At 32.1% G+C, this 26,632-nt stretch overlaps 1 protein-coding gene across 2 annotated transcripts in view; it reads right to left on the reverse strand.

Moving 5' to 3' along the window:
• Window positions 1-26,632, reverse strand: part of LOC140450328 (N-alpha-acetyltransferase 35, NatC auxiliary subunit-like) — a 123,477-nt gene that overhangs the window by 43,513 nt on the left and 53,332 nt on the right. The window contains exons 1-6 of one of the 2 annotated variants that reach the window (XM_072543908.1): window positions 20,266-20,430; window positions 20,127-20,206; window positions 19,797-19,945; window positions 17,602-17,825; window positions 6,242-6,567; window positions 4,175-4,356 (exon numbers count right to left, since the gene is read on the reverse strand). In XM_072543908.1, the coding sequence (XP_072400009.1) occupies window positions 4,175-4,356; window positions 6,242-6,567; window positions 17,602-17,825; window positions 19,797-19,945; window positions 20,127-20,206; window positions 20,266-20,279 (975 nt within the window). In that variant the 5' untranslated portion in view covers window positions 20,280-20,430. Of the gene's footprint in view, window positions 1-4,174; window positions 4,357-6,241; window positions 6,568-17,601; window positions 17,826-19,796; window positions 19,946-20,126; window positions 20,207-20,265; window positions 20,431-26,632 lie in introns of those variants that run through there. The other variant, XM_072543906.1, reaches the window with a different exon arrangement.

Below are 26,632 nucleotides of genomic sequence, written 5' to 3' on the forward strand. Positions count from 1 at the left end.
GGGATCGGGTACGTCTTCGATTGAAAGTTTCCCAAGTTTTTAACCTCAAAAGAATGTTGGTGCTTTTTTGCCACTCTGTTTTCCTCATTTATAAAAGTTTCGTGTTCTTTTAACATCAGACTCACCTCATTTTCTATTTCTTCTCCACATATCAGTTTTCTTTCTTTCTCCTCAGATTCTTGACACATATTTATCGCACATTTTTCCTCCTCTTTTTCATCAATCTTTTCCTTAAATACCACTGTTTCAATCATATCCTTTTCATTTTCCTTTGTTGACACTATTTCTTTTTCTTCTTCGGGGTTTATCCCTTCTTTTGAGGAATCTCCGGTAGTGACTTCCTTTATCCTTTTCTTAAGTTTTCTTTCTTTTCTTCTTTGTCCTCGCTTCGTTGCCAAATTCATTTCCACTGTTTGTTCTTTTTCCGAATTATCAATTTTCTTTTTCCCATGTTCATTTTCCTGCCTGTCCTGTTCTTCTTCTTTTTCCTCTGTGATTTTCATCGTGTTATTTTTGAAATCTATCACCACATGTTTTTCTGCCAATTCATCCACTCCTACGATCATATCATGCGACATGTTTGGCATCACAACACATTGTAGTGCATAAAATTTCTTATCCAATCGTACTTTCACTCGTATTCCCTCATTTATCGTTGCCAATGTCCGTTTATTTGCACCCACCAAATTTATCCGTGGTATTTTGTAGATCAAATTCGTTAAATTAACTTCCTCTATTAGTTTTCTGTTGATCAGTGTCATTTCCGATCCAGTATCAATCATAATTTTAATCGGTGTCTCGTTGATAAAACCATCTACAAATTTCAAATTTGCTCCACTTATTTTGTCCTTATTTTCTGCCAATTTAATAAATTCCTTCGGGTGACAAAAAATTCCTGTTTGTTTCTTTGTCTTTAGTGAGCGCCTTCGTGAAAAAGACGCTTGCTGTTCTTGTTCGCTTCTATTTCTGCCGCTTTGTCTCTCATCCTCATATTCCTCTATGTGTGTGTTGTTGACCGCTCTTCTATTTTCTCTTGGTCTCTCGGACCCGTATCGGTTTCCGCGATTTTCCGGTTCATTCGTTCTATTATTATTTCGGTTTTCCTGACATGTGCGAGTGTTGTTTCTATTCTGGTTCTCTCGATATCTGTTTTCGTTCCATTGCCGATTTCTTTGTTCATAATTTACTCTTCCGTTGTCTCTACTTTCGTTTTCCCTCCTCGGGACAAATTCTCTTCTTGTGTACTCTCTCCTAAAGTTTTGTCCTCTATCTCTATAGTCTTGATTTTCTCGTTGTCTATAATTTTCTTGCGTTCTCCTCATTTTTCTTTCTCTTAATTTTGCTTCTCGTATTTGTAAGAATTGACATAAACTGTCAATATCTTTGTAGTTTTGTAGAGTTATGTGATCTTCTAAGGTATCTTCAAAATGTCTGGCTATTAGTTCCACTAGCTGTTCGGACGAATAGTTGTAATGTAAGTGTCTTGCATTGTTGTATAGTTGTAGGGCATATGTTTTTTCTGATATACCCATATTATCCTGGTATCTCCCATTTTGTAATTCCTTGTTTATCTCTATCTGTTGTATTTTCCCCCAGAAATAATTCAGAAATTTTTGTTCAAATGTTTGCCAATTTTGTAATTCTTCTTCTTTGCTATCAAACCATAAACTTGCCTCATCTTTAAGATGGTTCCTTATCGTTTCCTTTGCTGTTTCGAAATTACCGATATGTCGTAATTTCTTTGTTAAATTGTTGATTAAAATTACCGGGTGTAATTTTTTTACGTCCCCGCCAAATTGTGTTTTTATGTCACCCGGACTTTGGATGAGTACCTCTCTCCTGTCTCCCGTCTCTCGTTGTTTTCTGATATCCTCAATTTGTTTTTCTATTTCTTTCTTGTCTTCTTTCATTATATTTTCAAATTTGCTTTCTAATTCCTCCAAATTATCTTTAATTCTCATTTCTTGTTCTTTCATATCATTTTTAATTTCATTAATCTCTTCTATTTGTTGTATCAGTTCTTTCTTTATCCCCTCAACACATCCTTTAATTTCCTGTTCATAGTTTTCCAGACGCTGCTCTGTATTGCTCATTGTTTGTTTTGTTTCCCGTTGGTTTTCTTCCATTGTCTGTTTTGTTTCATCCATTTTTAGTGATGTTTCTTGTTGATTTCTATCCATTTTCTTTGATGTTTCATTCATTGTTTGTGTCTGTATTTGCATCATTGCTAATAATTTTTCTAACATCCCTGTTTCTTTTCTTTCCTCCATTATTGTAGCATTTCTTTCATTATCCGATCCTTCATCAATAATTGTTTCCTCTTCTATCTTATCCTCTTTCCTTTCTTGCGTTTTGCTTTGACTCCTTGTGGTCGACATGTTCGTTAGAATATTTATCCCCGCCAAATATGAAGCTTTGAAATTTGTGCAATAATATCCCCGCCAAATATGAAATTCGAGTAATGTTGCAAAGACGAAAACTTTTCCTCTTATCCCAAATGCAATAAATTCAAATAAATGCAATAAAATTTTAAAACTTTTGTCAGTTGTAAAAATCAATCAAATATCATAAATTATATCATGTAAAAATTTGTACCTACAGAAATTTGAAATGTAATGTCATAAAAGCAAATATTATAAACTTTAACCATCGGCAAATAAATTTTCAATCAATCTGCTTTCTTTCTCTATCCGTTTAAATTTTAACTAGAAATACTTTCTACGCCTTACACGTTGGAGGCCATTTGTTATGATTGTTTATTTTGAGTTCAAACTTAGTTTATTGAGCCAATAAAAAAAATTATAGCTTATCTGTTATCAAAAGTAAAATAATTCTTATATTACCTGTGTTCGATGGATTCAAAAGATTTTCTAGTTGTATTTTATCGAGATAGAGAAGAAAGGGTAATAATACAAATATATTATATTACAAAGATTTACGTTTCTTTATTTTATATGAACGAATAAATCAATTATTAAATTCTGTCGTTACCTTATCAATCAGCATACAAGAAAATAAATCAAATTATTATGATAATAAGATTATAAAGCTACATACATTTATATTACGTGAAAAACCAATTTTACTTAAAATTTTCTTTACTTAAAAAAAAGAAACCACAAAACTTTAAACTTTTGATTAGCCTAACAAAACCTCAGTTCTTAAATTTGAATGCTAATGACCATGATGTCGAAACGATCCTTCACAGATATAAAATTCAATTGTACAAACACTTACAGTTTATTTTCTTCTTGAGTTGTATGTTGGAACATACCCAGAAAAGTCCAGTCTCCTCAAAAATGTGATTTCCCCTCTTTGGCACCTCGGCTCCTTCTGAACGTCTCTGCAAACCTCCTGCAGACTACACAAAAAACACCTGATTTACTTCTCCAAACTCCGCTACTTATTTATGACACCAGGACCTCCTTTTGTCAACTTGATGCCGTAAGAATACTTTCACATATACTTTATAAAAATGCCCACGGTAGATACAAGGACCTCTTTTAATCTACTTGTTGTCTCCTTCTTCAAACTTTTCACTTCTTTTCGTTACGCCGGTATCCAAAACTCACGAACCACACCCTATCTTGAGACACACGACTGTTTCCTTTCGATGACCAAAATATGACTGACTTCTCCTCTCTCATCATCGACTCCCAAATTCCCATTTAAAAACGACCGTCCAATCAAAAAGCTTAAATTGTGTTTACTATGATATTGGAAAAGCCTAATTTCGGTTTCAGAGAAAACTAAATAGCTTACTTTAAAATTGGTTTTTTTTAATACATCATTTATACATATTTCAAAAGATTAGAGTATGGTCATTTAATACTCGACTCTACAAACAATAAAGAGATTAACCTTCAGGTAAAATGTCTTCGAATTCTAAACAAAGGATTTTTGATAATTTTGTTTGAAACGGAAAAGGTCGTTTGCCAAACAAATTTCTACTCTTATCTACACTAAATCTTATCTTAAATTACTATATACAATTTATTTATATTGATATCTTGAAATTTTATTTCGATGGATTTTTTTTTATTTTTCTTTGTTTGGGAAAGAAGAAACATAACAATATATATATATATATATATATATATATATATATATATATATATATATATATATATATATATATATATATGACGGCCATATCAAGATTAGAAATACTTACCATAGCGTGATGCAGTGACGTAATTGATGTAATTTTTGTGGCGATTTTAAATCTTTCAGTCACATCAATGAAGTAAGCAATAGCCTCGGACCGTGATTTAATTTTCGTGTATCTAGGAAACGTGGGGGGTAACAGTCTTTGGTTTATCGAAGGTTCAAACCCCAAAATATATTCAGAATTTGCTAAAAATAAACAAAAATTGTGAGTCAATAGTGATGAATATCTAACATGAGTTAGCCTATATCAATTATATTATATTATCACCAGTAAGAGCTAATAAATGGTAGAGAAAACCTACGGTGCCGATTTCGCATGTACATTTGACTACATTATGACAGTATCAATCGCTTATCGAAAAGCTTTATTTTTCTGGATCATTTGATTTGTTTACAGAATTCTAATTCTTTATTCTCCCGAAGATTTCCTGATGATGAGGCTTCGCCGAGATGAAGAGAAGTTCTAGTTCCAATACAGAGCTTAATGTAACTTATAGTTTTGTTGGATTCACTTTGCAAGACTTCTTTGGGTTCTGGCTACGGGTTTTATTCTTTTTTTTTTAATCAGTTTTCTGTTGTAGAAGTTGTTATAATAATAATATGATTCTATATCTTCTTCGGCTTTTTCCCATTAAGAGTTCGCCGTTTTTGTCCTCCAGAGCACTCTATTCTTCCAGACACCTTCTCTATGGTCTCTGTTTATCATAATATTTGGGCTCTGTTTTCCATTTTTTGTAATTGTGCATTCTCAAGAATGTTCAATATGATTCTATATAGTGAATGAATATAATAAAATATTAGAGTTCTTCTTCTTGATGTGCCTATCCGTTACGAATGTTGGCGATCATCATGGCAATCTTTATCTTATCTGCAGCAGCGCGGAAAAGCTGCACAGATGTTGTATTGAACCAGATTCTGAGGTTCTTTAACCAAGATGTTCTTCTTCCTTCTGGACCTCGTTTTCCAAATATTTTTCCTTGCAGGATGGCTTGAAGGAGAGCATATCCGGATTCATTTTAGAGTTAGCTATTACAAATTATAGTTTTTTTCATTAAGACACACACACACATTTCAATATTGTGATGTTCATATTATCTTTACGACTATTTATCATATTCCATCAATCTTACGGTAGCGGTATTTGAAGGTACTTAAGTCAAATCCGGCCCTCAAAGTCTGATGAGGTCACTTTTGGTACGAGACCGTGAGCGAGGAGCCGCTTCGCCCACGCCTACCTACGCTTCTGGATTTTGGCGCTTCTACCTGTTGCTACATACGTATATTTATCATCCAAAGTTTGCTCCCAGAAAGTATATTCTCTACGTTATACATTTCCTTTTCCCTTTTAATTTTATCCACTGTTCCAGTTCGATAGTTGCAATGGCTTTCCATGTTACTTTCATTATTTTAGGTAATTGTTTGATCACCTTATATGACTTATATTCTTCACAGCCGCTTCTATTTCCTTATATTTATAGGTTAAATAGTTTATTTTTCCTTTTTTCTCGGTTGATAAAAAGCAGTATTAGTATATAAAATATATAACTCGAATAAGGAAAAAATCATAAGCATATATCTATATAACTTATCCAGAGGTGCAGGGATATCAACTGTGATGTATATATTTGTTTTATCGACTACAAAAAGGCATTTGATAAAGTAAAACATGACAGGCTCATATCCATCTTGAAAGAAGCGGGCTTGGATGATAGAGACTTGCGAATTTTATATAATTTATATTACAACCAAACTGCCAACATTAAAGTGGATGACCAGTTGACAGAGACAAGTCATAGAGGAGTGAAACAAGAATTCTGTCTCCAGTACTATTTAACATGTACCCGGAGTATATCTGCGAGCAAGCACTAGGACAACTAGAGGAAGGAGTCTTAGTTAACGGAGTGCGTCTAAACAACATAAGATATGCTGACGACGCAGTAGTTTTTGCAGACAGCCTAGATGGTTTACAGTCGTGTGGAAGTGTGGTTAAATATTCACTTATATTAAACCTAACCTAAATAACACTAGTAAATGGCATATATAATAAAGTCGTGACATATCTAATACTCACCATCTTCACTAGTAACACCCTTATCGACGCTTTTTTGTACAATGTGTAACATATCCAAACAATTAACTAAAAGTCTCGTACATTCGGATATCACAGGTTGTTCATCTTTTTTAAACATAGAAATGAGTACTTGTAAAAACAGTCTCAAAAATTTAATTCTGGCAAACAAAGCAAGAGTTTCCTCATCCGGATTAATTCTATTTTTCTTATGCAGATCTTCCTCAACTTCCCGTAGCATTCCGATCATACGCTGTTGAGAAATGTCAGGATTTAAATGGTAACCATATTGCATTGGTTGGAAATCCTCTTCCTCGTACACCATACCACTGGAAAATTTTATGTAATTAATACTAAGAATCAGTTCAAGAAAATTGCTCTACATAAAGATGTCCCTAATTTAAACAAATTTCGGTTTTCCTCAGAGATAACTTGGAAACTTATAATACCGTTCCCCTTCTCATGGGGTATTTGGGAGACTGCAATAAAAATACAGTAAGTAGTATATCTATAGATTTTAAGGTAAAACATTTCTTACATTCGAAAATTTCAGTATAGTCCTATCACAGATAGAACCTGAGCTGAATTGTTGATATCTCTGTTATATGTTTTTATCAATCATTATCAATCTGGCAAAATAACTTTTAATGGTTATTTGGTTATAAACTTGGTTTTTTAATTATCTTTCTTCTTCTTCTTCTGGTTCCTATCCGTTTCGGATGTTGGAAATCATATTGGCAATCATGACCTTGCTCGCTGCGGCTCGAAACAGCTCCGTTGAGGTTTTCTTAAACCATGTTCTTAAATTCCGCAGCCATGATATTCTCCTAAATCAACTTAATTATCTAAATCAACTAATAAAGCAGAGACAAGTGATATCCCTCAAAAGTATATTCACATAACGACTTGTTGCTAATAAATAAAGACGACATCCCCAACTTACGTTGGCCTTTGGCAAGAGTGACTGATTTATACCCTGAAAAGAACAATAAGGATCGAATAGTATAAGTCAAAACTAAAGTTGAAACTTTTAACAGATCCCTAATAAAATATCTTCCCTTGTAGACGAGAGCGGATCTGTGAAAAAACAACTATGTTTGGATGTTAGAGGTGGCATTCTGATTCTTGCAGGAAAAGTTGTGTGATAACCTCAGTAATAATAATTGACTTATCATTCCTCTCAAATAGGTCTGGAATATTAATAGAAAAATTTAAATATTTAAAAATTTACTAAAACAACTAAAAACATCGATTTTTTCTAATCCACAAGGAAAATGAAATTAATGTAGTTGGCTGTATTATACCATCAATCACAAAAGTTTATTTAAAATTCTTTATAAAAGGTATATAATTTAAAATCCCTTTCGGGTTACACAACTTTTTCGGGCTAAAAAGCCCATCATCAGTGTTTTGTTGCTCGGTGCACATGAGTTAAGCCACTAAATACCTGGGTAAAAACCCTTTAGATGGTACAAAATTTATTATGTCTTACATTTTATTTAAAATTATGTTATGTTTGAGTATTTCTCAGATAACCTACATGGCAACGTAAGACTCCCACTAGGGGCTATTGCTGACCCTGAAAGGATGTTTGAATGAGTTCTAGATGGCAACTGAATCAGATTTTGGCGTGTAAATAAATAAAATATCTATATAACTATTTGCTTAAATTCAGAAAACAGAGTTAGAAAAGACTCGACAAGACGCCTCTTTTAATACGTCGCATGCTAATCACGCCTATGAGCGTCAAGATATCGCTTCAGTCATATGCTGATGACGCACATGTGAGTTTTTAAGATATGTACCTATGTTTTGTATTGTCTAGCATAAATACACTTGTGTATAAAAGTTTACTTTTTGGAACAGTTTGTAGAGAAAACTATCTGTTAACCTATTTATCAAGCGGTTCTCAAAAACATTTTCTACCTTTCCTTCTACTACCAATAGTTGCATAGTTCCCGTTCTTATGGCTAAAGTAATTTAGGTATTCTCGGTTTATTTTTTTTATTAGCCTGTCGTTTATATAAAGCTGTTCCAGAAGTGACAGGTTGATCCTGCCAGACCGGCCACGGCATTTTTATATACATTAATGAGAAATACTCTGTCTATGTCCTTATTATTTCTTTTTGTCCTTTTAGAATGTTTCCATTACCTTCTTAAATTTCACTTGTGTTTCGGTAATTTCTTCTCGGGTGCTGTATTAAATCAAATTATTTTCGATTTGCTTCGTAAATTGGGGTTAAAAAATAATATTGGTTCTGGTAAAATTATTCAAAGAAAAACAGTAGAAATTTCAAGTGAACTAAGCATAAAATTCTTTTAAAATGTATAAATCCAATCTTACCCTTTCAACCTTTATTGAATATAAGAGGAATGAAGCTATATGTTAACGCACTTTCCGCTCAAAAGCCAAATCTAGTTGGGCTCGATTTTGTTCCTCACTTAGTAGGTAAACTTCACCCTCAGAGATTTGGAAAAGGGTAAACAAAATGCAAGGTAAGAAAAAGTAGACCGCTAATGATGAAGACATAGTAGAAAGTCTTTTTACAAAAATCTCTCCGGATTATGTTCATCTACCAGTATTTATGCCGAGCATCTCCACTAATGATCACTTTTTACTAACCCCATTTCAGCTGACGAACTTAAAGCAAATTATAAGAGTTCTAAAAATACAGCTCCTGGTATTGACGGCATTAACTATAGCATGCTATTAAACCTGCCAGTAATTGCCATACATTATCTGTGCAAAATATACAACAATATTTTACTTAAAGGAGACAACTGTGATTCTCTTAAACAATGCTTGGTTATTCCTATGCCCAAAGTAAACCAGCGTATTGCCCTAAGACCTATCTCTCTTATGTCTTGTTTGCTTAAAACATTTGGACGAATTATGAAAAGCGGATTAGAATGGTGGTGTGAAAACAAAAATATTTTCCCAGTGTATCAATATGGCTTTCGTAGAAATAAAGGGACTATGGATTGTGTGTCTCAATTAACGACTGATATTCAGTTATCCTACTCAAATAATAATTATCTATCTGCCATATTTCTTGATATTTCATGGGCTTATGATAACGTCAATTTAAATCTATTATTTGAAAAACTAAAGCACATAGGTATTCCACTTTTGTGTTCATATGTGTTAGTAAACTTATTTCTTAATAGACAGGTATTCATTCGATGTAATGATAGATTGATTGGCCCGAGAGTAGTGCATCAAGGTCTACCACACGGCTCTGTCCTTAGACCCTTGTTGTTTAATCTATACACTATAGATCTTCACAGTATAGGCATTAAATGTAATATATTACAATATGCAGACGACTTCTGCTTTTACACTGTGAATAATTCATACCAACAAAGTATTGGTATTACATTGGACATCAAGTTAACATGTGCTTAATGAAATGTGAGAAAAGTTTAAATATTCTTAAAGTAGTTAATCGCTATCGATGGGGTGCCGACCCTAAGATTAACTTAATGTTTTATCGTGCGTACACCAGATCCATTCTCGACTATGGAAGCTTTCTATAGGGATCTGCCACAAACAGTCGTCTTAAAAAACTAGACCGCCTTCAGTATAAGGCTCTGCGATTAGTTCTAGGTGCGCTTAAATCTACACCTACAGAGAACCTTCTAGCCGAATCTATGGAACCTTTCTTACATTTAAGACGACTATTTTTAGCTGAAAAATTTATTCTCAAATGTCAGTCTCACAATCAAAATGAGCTGCTACAAAAAATATGTGATATTTCTGTTTCTAATCTAGTCAACAAATGGTGGCATAACAGGAATTCTCCTATTCTGACAGTGGCATATCCTAACGTTTCTCAGCGTCTAAACACTCCGTGTGACTTAACTTTCTTTCAATCAAATTTCAATGTTTCTTATGCCAAAGTCAATTTTTGGTATCCCAATTTTGACAATGAGAATCCAGTTGATTTTCAGAATCAGATAGCCAAGCTTAATAATCCATGCAGAATGTTCACGGATGGTTCTAAATCAAGATTAGGAGTCGGTTGTGCTGTATATATTTCGGATCACAAAGAATCCCTAATGTTCAAGTTAGATAAACAATGCTCTATATACTCTGCAGAAATGTTCACAATTCATAAAGCTCTAGAATGGGCTGTCAACAAAAAAATTTCTAACCAGCAAGTTGTAATTATGTCAGATTCAATGTCTGCGTTATTAACTTTAGAAAACTCATGTAAACATTTATATAAAAAATCCGTAAAATAGTTTCGAAACACAATTCAGATTTCTGCTTTAATCTGAGCCTTCTAAAAATTGCAAGGCAAAACAGACGTTGATAAAGATGTTAATAGAGACATGGGGAATCTAAAATTTGCATTCCACGACATGTCTCCTCAACTAAGCAGAAATCCTTAGCGAATTAGTTTCTTGTATTCATACAGAGTAGATCCGAATAAAATGAAAAAGACAGTCAAGATTTGATTTCACGTACAAAGTGTCTATGTATCTGTTTATACGTATTTCGCCCTATTTACGTATATATACGTATTTACGTATTAGATGTCGCTATTGCGCCCATATCGAAGCCATTTTAGTGTTGCTTCTTAAAGACAGAAAAGATTTATTTTTCACGTTGAGAACGCCTATGAATACCTGTTCTGATGAGCCCTATTAGGGCGAAATACATATAAACAGATACATAGACACTTTGTACATAAAATCAAATCTTGACTGTCTTTTTCATTCAATTTATATAGTCTTGTCGTTAAAATTTTAGAAAACCAACTAAAGCTGCTGGAAGAACATACTACTGTAAATTTCGTCTGGGTAAAGGGACACTTTGGTATTTCCAGTAACCTCAAAGCAGATTTTTTTGATAAAGAGGCAATCTTAAAAGGATCAGAAAAAGCTTGGCTAGATAGAAGCGATCTAACAGCCAGTTGCAAGAAAAGTCTAAAACAAAATTGGGAAATTGAATGGTATGCTTTCTGTAATCGAAGCAATAATCTTTATACAAAAATTCATCCAGTTTTACCTACTGAGCCGTTTGCAGTAAGAAGTTACCCCAATAGAAATATTTATTCCATGTTTGTTAGATGTCTCTTTAACCATGCCACTGTCAAGACATACCTCTATAGACTAAATCTATCCGAATCAGAAATTTGTGATTGCAATGGTTATGTTGATGATATTAATCATTGGCTGTTTGGATGCAAGCATAATGATGGTGCAATTAAGTATTTGATGCACACTCTGGCTCAAGAACAAATACCTTTACCACAAAATCAAACTTCTCTCTTATACTTGTCTCAAAGAAACTATAAAATTCAACAAATTATTTTGGAATTTTTAAAAAGGACTAAGAGAAAAAAACTTGTATGAATGAGTCGGCTTGAATGTGTTTAGCAATTATTATTTTTCATGTTTATTCTTATGTAATATCCTCTAAAAGTACCTCCCTGTAAAATATGAAAATTGTTATTTAACAAATAAAAAGAAAAAAATATGTATATAAAAAGAAAAAAATAATTAAAAAAAAAACAAAAAAAGGAAAAACAGAAAAAAAGAAAAAAAAAGAAAAAAAATATATATAAATAAAATTTAAAAAAATGTATAAATAAAATATTATAAAAAAGTTGTATTAAAAAAAATTAAAAAAAGAAAAAAAAACATTCACAAAGAAGGCCAAACCTCCGAGGTGTTGAACCGGGTTTATGTCTTAGCGCTGTGAAAAAAGATTACTATGTATTAGTATTTAGTATTAGTATTTAGTATTAGCATTTAGTATTAGTATTTAGTATTAGCATTTAGTATTATTTGTATATTTCTTATTTAAGTTGGTTAGGGCCCTGAATGAAGAGTATAAATAGAAGTCAATTTATTGTTTCCACTTCCTTTTTGTATTTTTTTTATTTTTATTTAACAATACCTATATATGTATTTGCGTGCATAAGTGTGTATATGTGCGCATATGTATATAGTATCCGTATATTTTATATTGTCGCAAACAAAAAAAAAACCTTTACCTTATATATTTGATATGTCTTTTTTTTTGTGCTGTCAATCATTGTGTTTTAGTCACGTTGTTACGTTTAATATAATATATTGGAGGTTAATTGAGCAACAAGTTAGCAATTTCAACACTTTTTTTCTTCGTTTTTTATAGAGGCGTTTAATTTCACTTAGATCTTTTATATCGTAGATCTGTCTTTATAATGTTAATAGGCGTGTTAAGGAAGTACTGCGGAATTTGTCTATTTTAGTATACGAATGTTATTGTTCTATATCTAACTCTGTTAATATATATTAACTCTGTTAATTTTTAAAAAGGCATTATTTTATTTTTTGTTGAAAATTTTAATTTTAGTGAAGTAGTTTTATATCTCGGTAAGTCCAGGTTTTTTAACCCCGCCTACAGGAACATTGACACACCTCAATGATCTTGTTGCCGGTCCTAAGCCAGGAAAAAGGAGGAAGGTTCTTGGGTCAGATTAGCACTTTAGCCAAGTGAAAAAAACCTTGTCTTTTTTGAAAAAATATTTTTTTTTTGTTTTGTGCAGACTATTTATGACTTATTTTTAAAATTTGCGACTCTCAGATCAACGATGTTGCTAAAACATTTTGTAGTGAAGAAGTTCATCTAGTTCAAGAAGACCAGTGGAAGGTTCTAGTAGTTTTAAAAAGATCAAGAACGATCTAATCGAGAATTGAGACAACATAACGACAGTCAAATTCCAGTCAGCAGATGAGTGCTTATGAAAATAATCAGGGAAATGTCCCGTAAAATTGAAGAAACTTTTAGTCAAACCAATGAAAAATTAGAAATTTCTAGAAATTATAATTAGAAATTCAAAAATGTTTACAGTAAAGTCGAGGAATGAATTAAAAAAAGTCAAAAAGTTTTCTGGATCAAAATAGAAAGATCAAAACATAAATATGTAAAATTCATTTCTCATTACAATCAATTGTGGTTAAGTCCCATATAATAATGCCAAACCAAAACAATTACAGAGTCTTCTATAGTATTTATATAAGCACAATTAGTACCACGTTTTAGTATACGGCTGTGTGGTGATTTGAAACCATCAGTTTGGATTTTTGTATTCTGAAAATATAATTGGCAATTGATTTTTGGCGTGAGTTGGCATTTTTTCCAAATCCACTATAGTTTTGAAATTACCTGCTCTTATAGTATCTTGATAGACTTTTAGTTTATTAAGCTTCTGTAGACGGAGCTACTAGACTGCAATAACATTAAGACATTAAGTTACGTATTTTCTGCGAATACTGTATACTTCTGTATAAATATACATGTAAATCAAGGTTCTGAAAACTACACTGACCGGCAAAAAAGTGGCCACCCTATAAATTTCCAAAAATAAAAATTCATTAGAAGTTTTATGCACTGTTTTATATTGTATCCTCAACATCTTTTTATTTTTAATACAAAAAATGGTCATTACTGCTTGATTCTTTAGCATAATTTATTTAATTAGAAGGCTACAAAAGAAAATAGTGTGATATCGAAACGAATTACAAACAACAAAAATTAAGGGTGAACTTGAACAACATTGTCTTATATCGGCTATTATACCCTAAAACATCAATAACCGTTTGCATACGATTTAGGAGGAAAAGGAACAAATTTTAAATAAAAACATGCTTTTTCACAAAGCTTTTTCTTCTTTCTGGCTGTCCTGTTTGACTTCTAACCCTACGATGAAGTTTATCCCAAAGATGTTCGATGATATTCAGATAAGGCTCCAGGCTGGCCTAGAGTATTAATTCCTATTTCCCCTTAAGTAATTTGTTACGGTTTTTAATTCATATTCATTTAATTGATATTTTTGTTATTATCATGCATAAAGTCAAAATTATCTCAATAAATGAACCAAATGGAACTACTGCGTGTACGGCTCGAATTTTTATTTTTGGCAATTTATAGGGTGGCCACTTTTTTTGTCGTTCAGTGTACCTTCTTGTAGCCTGGTTAAGCTAAATATTATGTTTTTATGGAATTACACAATTATTGGTTGTGATTGTGGTGAAAATCACATTTTTCATTAACTATTTGAAACCAAATGTCTTCTTCATTTGGAGCTAGTTCTGAAAGTCTGGGTAAAATCTCTTCTTGTAGCAAGTCTAAAAACATTTTTGAATTTAAATTTTCCTCATAGAAAAATGGTCCAATAATATTGTGTTTAAATATTCCTAACCAGACATTTATTTTTCGACGATACTGGATTTGGCTTTCAATGATATCCTCAGACTTTCCTGTCGACCAAATCCTTCAATTTTGAACATTTGGTTTATTATTGAATGTAAATGTACATTCATCACTAAACAAAATGTTTTACCCTCTCTAAAATTTCATAACAAAAATTCCGCTCATTCTCTTAGTTCTTGATAACATTGAAATTTATATGAACGGAAATTATTTATTTTCAAAATTTTTAAGAACGTGGAATTATGAATATTAAACTGGTCTGCAATGGTCCGAGATCTTATTTTAGGATTTTCTACAACTGCTGTTAATACATTTATTTAATTTTGAATTTCTAAATTTCTTAGTACCTCAGTAATATCGTTTGTACAGGTACAATTAGAAATCACGGTCCCAGTATTTTCAAAATTTTGTAAAATCTTTTGAATTGTTGAATGACTTGGAATTGGTTTATTGCGATATCTTACGCCAAATAAAGAACTGACAATTCGCGCACTATTGCCTGAATAAACCATTTTTATTATTGCTACTTTCTCCTCAACTGAATACATAAATGTATTATATTCTTTTTGAATGTAAGTAATGACTTTTGTTAAAGTATGACTTTTGGTGTAAAATAATTAGGGAAGCAGGAATTCAACATTTTAGAATTTTCCACTGGGTTTCCTATGTCGCGTTTGACGATTCACCACCCTGTATATTCGGATATAATTTTCAAACAGGCTTTGCAAGATAAAGATTTTGGGAGAGAAAATTATTAGTGAACTGATTAATAATGATTTATAACGTAAAAAAGGTCACTTGGGTGTTACGTAACGTTTAAGTAGGATGGGGGGGGGGGTCTTGTAAAACGTTACGATGCTTTACAAATGTTCAAAAATTGCATTAGCTAATACTTGAACGCCTCCCTATTCATAGTTCTATTTTATAAAAACTGTTAAACAATGTTCTCAATATAGATCTAGCTTTCTGTACTCAGAGAGATGCAGTTGTTTCGATTTTAACTGATATTCTATTGAATACTTCACATCATTCAGCTTTTACTATATTGTTACATGCAGCCAATTTAAATTTGTTTCTTAAATATATGATGTCTTCTATCATGATTTTAAAAAATCAAGTTTTAAATGAATATTTAGCCTCAATTCCTTGGAACAAGGTATTAGATGAATCAGATATTAATTGCTGCATATGTTTGTTCCTATCAAACGGTTTAAATCATTAAACTTTCCAGTTTGGTTTTCGCGAGAATTAACTGAGCTCGTTATACAGAAAAAAATAGCTCACAGGAATTTTAAAGCATCAGGTAACTCATATGAGGAACTTTCGGTGTTAAGGAAAACATGTAAATCATTACAAGCAGTATGTTATAAGAACTATTTAGAGAATGTTCAAGCAAATCTTTCAAGTAATTCCCACTCTTTTTGAAGGTATGTTAGTGCTACACATGGGTCTAGTGCTTATCCTAATGTATTGTCTAATAAAGGTGGGGATGTAATAGCTTAGAATGGTGATGAAATAGTCAATCTATTTGCCAGTTATTTTTCAGGTACATATAATAATAGCGAGTATAATTAACCTAATTTTAAATTGGACTATAGTGTGGATTTCCAGATTCTGAAGTTTAGTCTGAATGATGTTTAGAGGGGATTATGAGTTTAAAAACTACATATTCTTCAGGGGCTGAGGGTTATACCTGCAGCACTTATTAAGAACTGTATTTTTCCCTTTGTAAACCTTTACAACAAATTTTCAATTTATCATTGTCATCATCTGTATTTCTACAATATTGGAAAAATAGTTTTCTTACACCTATCTATAAATCTGACCATCGTGACGTGTTAACAATTATAGAGGTATAACTATTCAATAAGCAATCCTGAAACTTCTTGATAAATTGGTATCAATAAATCTCACCTGGGCTTGCAAAAATTTAATATTTTATCAACAGCATGGATTTTCTAATGAGAAGTCAACAGTAACAAACCTTGTCAATTATCAACAAAACTTGTTGGGTGCATTTGAGAATAAAATTCAGGTTGATAGCATTTACGCCGATTTCTCAAAGGCCTTTGGCCAGGGTAATTATAACCTTTTGGTCCACAAACTTCATGAATCTGGCTTTGGTGACCCCATTGTTAATTGGATTAAAAGTTTTCTGATGGGACATACACAGCAAGTTAATAAGTTAAGTATTTAACTTGATCATTAACGATATTGGTAAGGCGATCAAAAACTCACACTTGCTGATGATCTTAAGTTATTTCGTTGTATACATGATAAATCGGATAGATATCTCTTGCAAGATGATGTAAATAATATATGTTTATGGTCAAAACAAAATGGTTTATGCTTAAATCCAACTAAATGTTCTTATTTCATTTGGTCATATAAATAATCTAATAGCTAATAGATATGTTCTTAATGATTTACTCTTGGATTCAGTTACTGAAATTAGAGATTTGGGTGTATTATTAGATTGTGCATTGACATTTAGAAGCCATTTTCTTAAAATTAAGGAAACAGAATTTCATAATCTTGTTTTTATTTATCGTAACAGTTATGATCTATCACCTATTGTATTCAAATTATTGTATTGCTCTCTGGTACGCTCAGGTCTTGAATACTGCTCTGTTGTTTGGTCCCCATTTCATCAACTCTACATTAATGGATTGGGGAGCGTTTAGAGGAAGTTTCTAAGATCTTTAGCTTTTAAAGCACATATTAATATAAAAAATACTGAAAAATGTCTCAATTTAACATTGCTACATTGAAGAACTGCAGGTTGAGAGCTGATATGTTATTTTTGTTTAAAATTCTAAAAATTGTTATTAATTGCCCCCCGTTATTAGCCAATGTATACTTAAACACAATACATAGAACTCGACACACTGCACACTATTGGATCCATTCTGTCCAAATATTAATGTTTTCAAAAAGGCAACTTAAGAATCTAATTATTAATCTAGATATGTGATATTTTATAACTTTTGTGATTTGATATACTGTATTAATGTACAAATTTTTACTGTTTAATTGTTTCTTTGTTACTGTTTTGATGTTTATTTTACAGGATCTTTACTTTTTACTATTTTTTGTATTTTATTGTAAATGATTATACCGTTGAAATAAATAAATAAATAAATATAATTTAACTTACTTATGAACAAGTTCCTTGATCTCATCCAGTAATTTGTACATGGCTAAACAAAATACTCTTAGAATTCTGTCTTCTATTATGTATGGCTTATGTAGATATAAGTTAATAAATACCGTCTGTGCTAGTGAATGCCCTTCTAGCCAAGAAACTAGACAAGCAAAGGTACTATCTATTATTCCAATTAATTCGGCATTGCTAAATCCATCTAATTTTAGAATCTTGTCCTAAAAAATAAAGGAAGTATGTAAGTAATCTTGTTTTATATATAACAGGAACAAGTAAACAGATTTTTTAAAATAGGTCTGAAGCTATTTAGGCTATTATGTCATTTAATACGAGTGGAAGATGTTGCAAGGAATTTTATTGTTTCATATGGTCAATTGATCTGTAAAAATGATCAAGTCGAAAAGTACTAACGAATAGAGCATTGTATCATAACCATATCTGTTGTTATAATATCTGGATCTTTCTTTCTTTCCTTCTCCCCGTCCTTTTACTCTATCAGAGTATTGGATTTGGACTAGCAATTTTAATTTCCATTCATTCAACTCTTCCATTCTTTTTTATTTCCTGCCTATATTTTTAATTCCTCAACTGATTTTTATTGAACTTTTTCTGTCTCTACTACTTGCTGATCCAGTTTTTTCTTGGTCTGCCTCTTTTTCTTATTACAATGTTCCTTGCTTCATGGACTTTTTTTGCAATTTTGTTGGGTTACATCCTCATCAGATGCCCATACCAGTTCATTTGTCTTTTTGCTATTTTATTCATTATTGGTTCTTGGTTTTCCATTCTCCTAATAGTATTGTTGCGTAATCTATCCTCCCATTTCGTCTTTCCAAATATCCTTCTTAGGTGTCTCATCTCCATCACATTTATCCTGCTCTTATGTTTTTTCAGAATTGTCCAGTTTTCACTTGCATAGAGCACAGTCAGTATGAATATTGTGTTGTAATTTTTATCCTTGTTTGATTTCTTTGCTCTATTTGTCATTTCCCAGTCTATTTTTCTGTAGTTAGTAATTATACTTCTCAATAATGTTTATTAGTGTTAAAAATATAAAATCTTACAAATGTCAAATATGTACAAAACCTCAATTAAAATTATGTTGTAAGTATTTATGAATTGTATAAAATTGTATTTATGAATTGTTTATCAATATTTTTTAATTTTATGTATTTTCAAATTAATTTTCAGACAAGTTTCAGATATTATCAGGCAGCACATTAAAACATTTTATTGCCCAATAACCTCGTCCATTTTGAGACCTTTTCAAACCCCAATATGCTGGTGTCATATTCTTCACATCTCTCGTTGTGAAAATCACTTGTTTAGTTTTATTGTTGTTTAAAACCAATCTACTCGCAGCAAACCATTGCTCAGTCATCTGCCATGCCACCATAGAACCCCATAGCACATCTTCAATATTATCAGATGCAAAGGCCACCATAGTATCATCTTTAAAGTCAAAGAGTTTATACTTAGCCCTATGTTCCATGTTTGGAAGATCGTTTATATAAATCAACAATAAAGAATTCCCAGGTATTGGTAAGTTGTAACTATTTCCAACTCTACATTTTTTTTTTGGTTTTACATTTTGTGATATTTATGACTTACTGTCAGTTTTTGTGTATATAATCCCTGAGATGAAAAATTTTGTGATAATAGAATCTTTTGTGATGTGCATATAGCAGCATACATTTTTTTTAATCTTAAAATAAATTACCTAATAGCTCATGATTTAAGTCTTTAAGTTTTATGTGTTTTTCACTTTCTTTTAAGTCAATAAAAGAAATAAATATAAGGTTGAATGCTCGAATAAATGAACTTTGATCAGATAAAAGGCATATATCGAGCACAGTTTAATTTAATCTAGCCCAAGTACTTTCGATCCCTAGATCATCTTCAGGGACATTCTGTCTCCGGCTTCTGCAAGTAATGTAGCCTTTCTTAAATAATTTTAAAGTGTTTGTTTGTCCATTTGTAGTGTAGTGTGATGTACATTTATATGTTTATGACATCTTGTTCTTGCCGGATAGGCCGCAATTGACGAAATGCCCCTGAAGATGATCTAGGGATCGAAAGTACTTGGGCTAGATTAAATTAAACTGTGCTCGATATATGCCTTTTATCTGATCAAAGTTTAATAAAAGAAATATTGTTATTATTATTATTATTTATAAAATGACACTTACTTGTACAGCTTGGTCAAATGTTATAATTTTTCTTGATCCTCTATTACAGAGCATGCCAGCATCCATTTTTGGATCCATCATTTCAATGGCAGACATAGCTTCAAAAAGGCCAAATAGATCATCATGAAGCAATTCTCCCAGTTTTAAATCTGCAAAAAAGTTAAACCAAAATATAAAGGAAATGATACTTTTAACCTCTTATATATTTATTTTGGAGACACAATGTCTATTTTAATATTAATTTTATAAGGTAATTTTCTTGAGAATCTGTTGGTAAATGATGCGGGGGCATCTGATGGTAAATGATAAGTAACAAATATGGGAACCTGCCTTTAACTGCTTCTTGAAATCTGGATGTAATATTCCAACTTGCTGGTACTTTTCGAGGACATGATTGAGGAGAATTGACACTAGAATAACAGAATTAAATAAAGTTTGTTATTAGTCTCTTGTTCATAATTCGACTTACCAATCAGTTTCCATTTTAAACTGATATTAATTTTTATTATAATCACAGTTTAACCACAAATTTTTATACTATGTTATAACATATAATTTTATGTTTATTATCTGGACATAACCACCGACTTAATCCTAATTTAACCTAAAACAATTCTTCTTCTTTATCTTTATCCAGAGCTGTAAAATCCTTAGACAACTTGTCTAAGGTAAAAAAGATAGCGACAAATAAGCCTCAATGTCATAAATGCCAACTTAAAATTTTTATTTTTGACAATTATATTGCCAAAAATAAAATTTTGTTTAAAAATTCTTTTTTGTTCAGTAACAAAAAAGAAGATTTATTCACCATTCCCATTGATAGATGTCTGAAAAAATTTAACAGATATGTGGAAAATTAAATCAAAATGTGATATTTTACAAGTTGCATATATAAATTATAAAGAAATAATATAATTATAAATTTTGCTTAGATTTTGAATTTCTGATCTTTTGTTTAAATTATTATCACTTTTGCTAATACAAACCATTTCCAAAAAAGTCCTTATGATTTTATTACTTTCACTACATAAAATGATAATGTTATCAAAATCCATAATATTGTCTTTATCGATTACATGCTCTGCCAAAATATATATATATATATATATATATATATATATATATATATATATATATATATATATATATATATATATATATATATATATATATGTTCGGATAAATTTCCGCGGTCAGATGAATGAAAATTACTTAGTTCTCGGAAAGAACCGTGTTGAGAATTTATTACTCGAAGGTTTCGGCACCCATTTTGGAGCCATTATCAAGAGTGATACGGTTCGGTTCGAGTTCGGGGTCTCAATCTGCCTACTCCCCTCATTCGAGACGTACCAGTATCGTGTTCTGTATTGCAAGAACTGTCTCTCGGCACTGAGGTCTCAATCTGACTACTCCTCAGTGTCGAGTGACAACCGGTCTTACCCTGTGTCGCTGCTTTTATACTCGCTGTGTGCGCGGGAACGGTATGCGCTGACGTGGTCTGAACTGACGTGGCCTGAGCGGTGTGGGCGGGAAGTCAGTACATCTTGCATTAATAAAAAGTCTGACATAGATAAATTGAGCAACATTTATTGTTATTTATTCATTCCATGAATAAATATAACATCCATTCCTTCTTGTTATTCATTTTTCTTTTCTGGCCTTCTAGTCCAATTTCTTCCATATCTTTCTCTACCTCCTGATTCCATCTATTTTTTGGCCTTCCTTTTCTCTTTTTTAAAGTTATAGTGTAGTTTAGTACCCTTTTTGGAGTCCTCGTGTTCGGCATCCTTTCTAGGTGACCTCGCCATCTTAGTCTCTGTGCCTTTATGACTCCTATTATGTTAGGTTGATTATATAATTTCTTTAACTCATCATTTGATCTTCTTATCCATAAACCGTCCCTTATTATTCCTCCATATATCTTCCTCAGGATTTTCCTTTCCCATATCTCCAGTAAATTTTGTTCATTTTTTGTCATTGTCCATGTCTCACTGCAGTACGTTACTATTGGTTGTATAGTTGTTTTGTATAACTGTATTTTTGCCTTTCTTGATAAAAACTTGCTTTTTAACATTCCACTAAGAGCATGTACATTTCTATTGCCTGCCATTATTCTAGCTTGTATTTCTTCTTTAATGTTAGGTTTACGTGATAGGTATGTAAATCTTTCTACCATTTCGAATTCGTATGATGATCTTTGTTCTACTTCTACTTTAAACTTTTGTCCATCCCTGAACTGATCAACTGTCCACTGCATACATTTTGTTTTAGTTTCATTTATGTAAAGTCCCATTTTCTTTGCTGCTTTTACTATTCTCTGTACTATCTCCTGTAGCTCTTTTTTTCCTCTTGCCAGCAACACTATATCATCCGCAAATGCCAAAACTTGGTGTCTTTTATGATATAGGAGTCCTTCTCTATTGATTTTCGCTTCTCGCATTATTTTTTCTAGGCATAAATTGAAGAGTAATGATGACAAAGGATCGCCCTGCCTTAATCCTTCGTTTACTATAAATTTATCCGATACATGATTGTTTACTTTGACTCTGTTTTCTGTATTCTCTAAAGTAAGATATATCATGTTACGCAACTTTCTGCTAACTCCCAGTTCCTCAAGGGTCTCTTTAATTCCTTCCTTTTTATTCTATCGTATGCTTGCTGGAAGTTGATGAATAGCGCTATCGTTGGTAAGTTGTGTTCATAGCTTTCTGTTTGTAATTCTCTGATTATGAATACTTGGTCCGTTGTGCTTCTCCCTCGTCTAAATCCGCACTGATATATATATATATATATATATATATATATATATATATATATATATATATATATATATATATATATATATGAATTATTAAGAGCGAAATAAATGGCACAATTCGTCAAACATCCCGTGTTTGAATCGGTATCAATAGAGTGTTATCATGTCATTTCAGCATCCCTACTTCGTCAGACGAACTTAATTCGTGTCACTCCAACAGGGACCCAGGTCCACCTAACCTTACAGCATGACCTTTAGCGAATCATATTGTCCCTAATAAGAGTCAGACACCATTTAAGAGTGGCACATTGATGGCACAGGGTGGAGCTTCACCCTCGCCTCGTAAACCCGTAGTCCCTATGTAGCTACACGAACACCAGTCCGTTATCCCAACCAAGGGTGGTAGATTGGTCTGTCCGATGTACTACTGCGACAAATCACTTTTATCATGATTATTATAAAAGTGGCCAAACTTACAAACAAAATAGACTGTACCACTTCTCACATATTTTTAATACTTGCTTGTGGTACATTAATTTTGAGACAATGAAATATGTTTATTGGTGAAATAGATTTATTGTTTTTATACTACAAATTTGCAAGAGTTTGAATGATTACTTAAGTCGTCCAGAAACTGACTTTTAAAAAATTGAAAACAAAAGATACCAACAAAAAATTTTATTTACAAAGTCGCAATGTAGTTGCCTTTGTTGTCAAATGTCAAGGCATTTACTGTATTGTAAAATCAGTTTTTCGATGCCGGTGTTGTAGTCCTCTACCGCCAGACGTCTGAGACGGGATATCACTTCATATTTCAGCCCTTCGTCGTTTCCAAACTCCTTTCTCAAAATTGTTCTAAATAATATCAACATCTATTTATAACACAAATCTCAACAGTTTCTTTCAAGTGTGCATCTTCCAATGTATCATTACATACTGGTAAATTTACATATGCGCGATTATATTATAATTAAGAAAAAATTTCACACGTTATCTTCCTTCACTCTGGAATATCACATTATGTGTTATCTGATTACCTGCTTGAGCAAACTGTTACAAATATATACTATATTATATTATATAATTACATAGTTCTAAGGTTTTTCTCCAGTGTGCAGTCTCATATGTCGTTTTAAACTATTTGGTGTAGTAGCCTGCTTAAAACAAATTTCGCACTTGTAAGGCTTTTCTCTAGAGTGCACTTTCAAATGTGATTTTAAACCACCCTTTTTTGGGAACAGCTTAAAACAACTTTCGCACTTATAAGGTTTTTCCCCAGTGTGCAATCTCTTATGTTGTTTCATATTACTTAGTTGAGAAAACTGCTTAAAACAAATTTCACACTTGTATGGTTTTTCTCCAGTGTGCAATCTCATATGTTTGTTTAAAGTACTTCGTTGAGAAAACTGCTTAAAACAAATTTCACACTTGTATGGTTGTTCCCCAGTATGCAAGCTCATATGATCTTTCATATGACCTCGTTGAGAAAACTGCTTAAGACAAATTTCACACTTGTAAGGTTTTTCTCCAGTGTGCGATATCATATGGTACTTAATAGCACTGGACTGAGAAAACGGCTTAAAACAAATTTCACACTTGTATGGTTGTTCTCCAGAGTGCAAGTTCATATGTTCTTTTATATGACTTCGTCGAGAAATCTGTTTAAAACAAATTTCACACTTGTATGGTTGTTCCCCAGTATGCAAGCTCATATGTCGTTTCATCTGACTTCGTTGAGAAAACTGCTTAAAACAAATTTCACACTTGTAAGGTTTTTCTCCAGTGTGCGATATCATATGGTAATTAACAGCACTGGATTGAGAAAACTGCTTAAAACAAATTTTACACTTGTATGGCTGTTCCCCAGTATGCAAGTTCATATGTTCTTTCATATGACTTCGTCGAGAAAACTGCTTAAAACAAATTTCACACTTGTATGGTCGTTCTCCAGTGTGCAATCTCATATGTTGTTTCAAATTACTTAGTTGAGAAAACCGCTTAAAACAAATTTCACATTTTAATGAATTTTCTTCAACAGGTTGACTCGTATGTTGTTCTTTATTACATGTATATACAGGTACTGTCTTCATATTTTCCAATGTTTTCTCCTCTTGGGGAAATCCTAAAATAAAAACTAACATGTATTTTTTTGCCAAAAAATATAGCAAAAGTATACTAAACAATTTGACACAATCTAAATATTATTTAGTTATTTTCGGGCAAGCACAATTATATAAAATGAGAAGATATAGTTTTTTTACAATAGAGTAGAAATACAATTATAAAATACCAGAGTAAGCATAATATTAAAATCAAAATTACAAAATATAATTATTTAAACAACAATAACAGTACAATTTGATAAAATAAAAATAATTACAAATGTATTACTTAAATATTAATCCTACATAAGTGGCTTTTAAAACGACTAATGGAGTTGTCAATCAGATGTAAATCATAACGCCCTTATCGACAGGCTAGTAAAACCGCGGTTTTGTGGCTCGTCGGTAAAGCTCGCCAGTGTATCACTGCAATACCGCGGTTTTATATACCGACGAGCCTGGCTTGTGGCTCGTCAGTTTGTTTTATTTTTTACTTGGCTCGTCATTTAAAACCGCGCGTGTATCACTACTGGCGAGCAAAACCGGCAGTTTTCAGCGACCGTTGAAGTGAAAAGATCAGTTTTTAATCATGGATATGCGTTGCGTACTCTCAGCCACGACTTTTTATTAGAATTTATATATTGTTTACGAGACTGTGTTTGTTTATGGAAATGTACATCGACAGAATACAAAAATAAAACAACTCGACTTACCGCATATGTTAAACTTACAAATAAATACGCAACGTCTAGGGCGTCTCCGCTTTTTTTTTTGTAATTTCGTAGTATGCTATAGCGAGGTAACATAAAACTTCACTTTCAGTTGAACACATGTTAGCTGTGACAGTGACTGTTTTGCTCGCTAGTCGATAAGCACCAACGAGCCGCGAGTAAAACCGTCGTTCTTAAAATCGCGGTATTATGGCTCGCTCGTCGATCACCCACTATAAAGGGAGTTAGCTGGCCTCAAAACTCTAGGTATGTATGAAAAGAGTGCATTGAATCTATGAGACGTTACATGAAATTTGCATATACACATTTCTCTGTTTGAGCGTCGTGGTACGAACAATCCGTTCTTATTCACAAGTTGGGAACAACTGCATATACCATTTGTGATATTAAAAAGTAGTGTAAGGTCTCTATTTTCTCCTGGTCTCCAGAGAAAAACCTGTAGTTGATGTTGTTAAACAGTGTAAACTATATAAATATGAAGCTTAAAAACGATATACGAAAACGGAAAATTATTATATATATATATATATATATATATATATATATATATATATATATATATATATATATATATATTATGTATAATTCCATACCTAAAAAGAGACGCCGGAATATGTGATGAAAGTGATAATACCACTAAGACCATGGGAAGACCCAGAAACCAGAGAATATCAAGAGGTGCTGGAGACTGTTCACCGAAGGCTACGTCGAAGCAGAAAAAATAATATCTGGAGAGACAAAACAGAAACAGAAAAACGCAACCAGTCACTTTCAGGTTGGAGAAAAGGTTTTGGTAAGGGCGGAGTATCCAATATCCAAAGCTTATGCTGTTATTGGAGGGACCGTACATAATACAAAATGAAAATGGCATTAACAGTTATGTGCTACGACAAATGGAGTCAGATAAGATACACGGAATCTATAACATACACGACATTTATAAATACCACGAATAAGAAGGTAATGTAAAATGTTCTTCCATAGCTAAGGTATTAATAAAAAAAAAATTGTGTTGGTAATATTATGTTTCATTAAAATTATTCATAGTGGATTCGGAATTAGGACACAGATTTTCATTTCACCAAATGGCGGGGATTTATTATGAATCTCAAATTTTAAAGAAATTGGAATATGCAGGCATTTGTTTCTTTAGATTAAGACTATGTAATTAATGTAGGTAAAGTGCATCATTAAACAAAAGTTTAAAAGTGTATAAAAACTTGTGCAAACAAACGGGGCAATGAA

This window comes from Diabrotica undecimpunctata, chromosome 9 (genome assembly GCF_040954645.1).
Source record: "Diabrotica undecimpunctata isolate CICGRU chromosome 9, icDiaUnde3, whole genome shotgun sequence".
Taxonomy (NCBI): domain Eukaryota; kingdom Metazoa; phylum Arthropoda; class Insecta; order Coleoptera; family Chrysomelidae; genus Diabrotica; species Diabrotica undecimpunctata.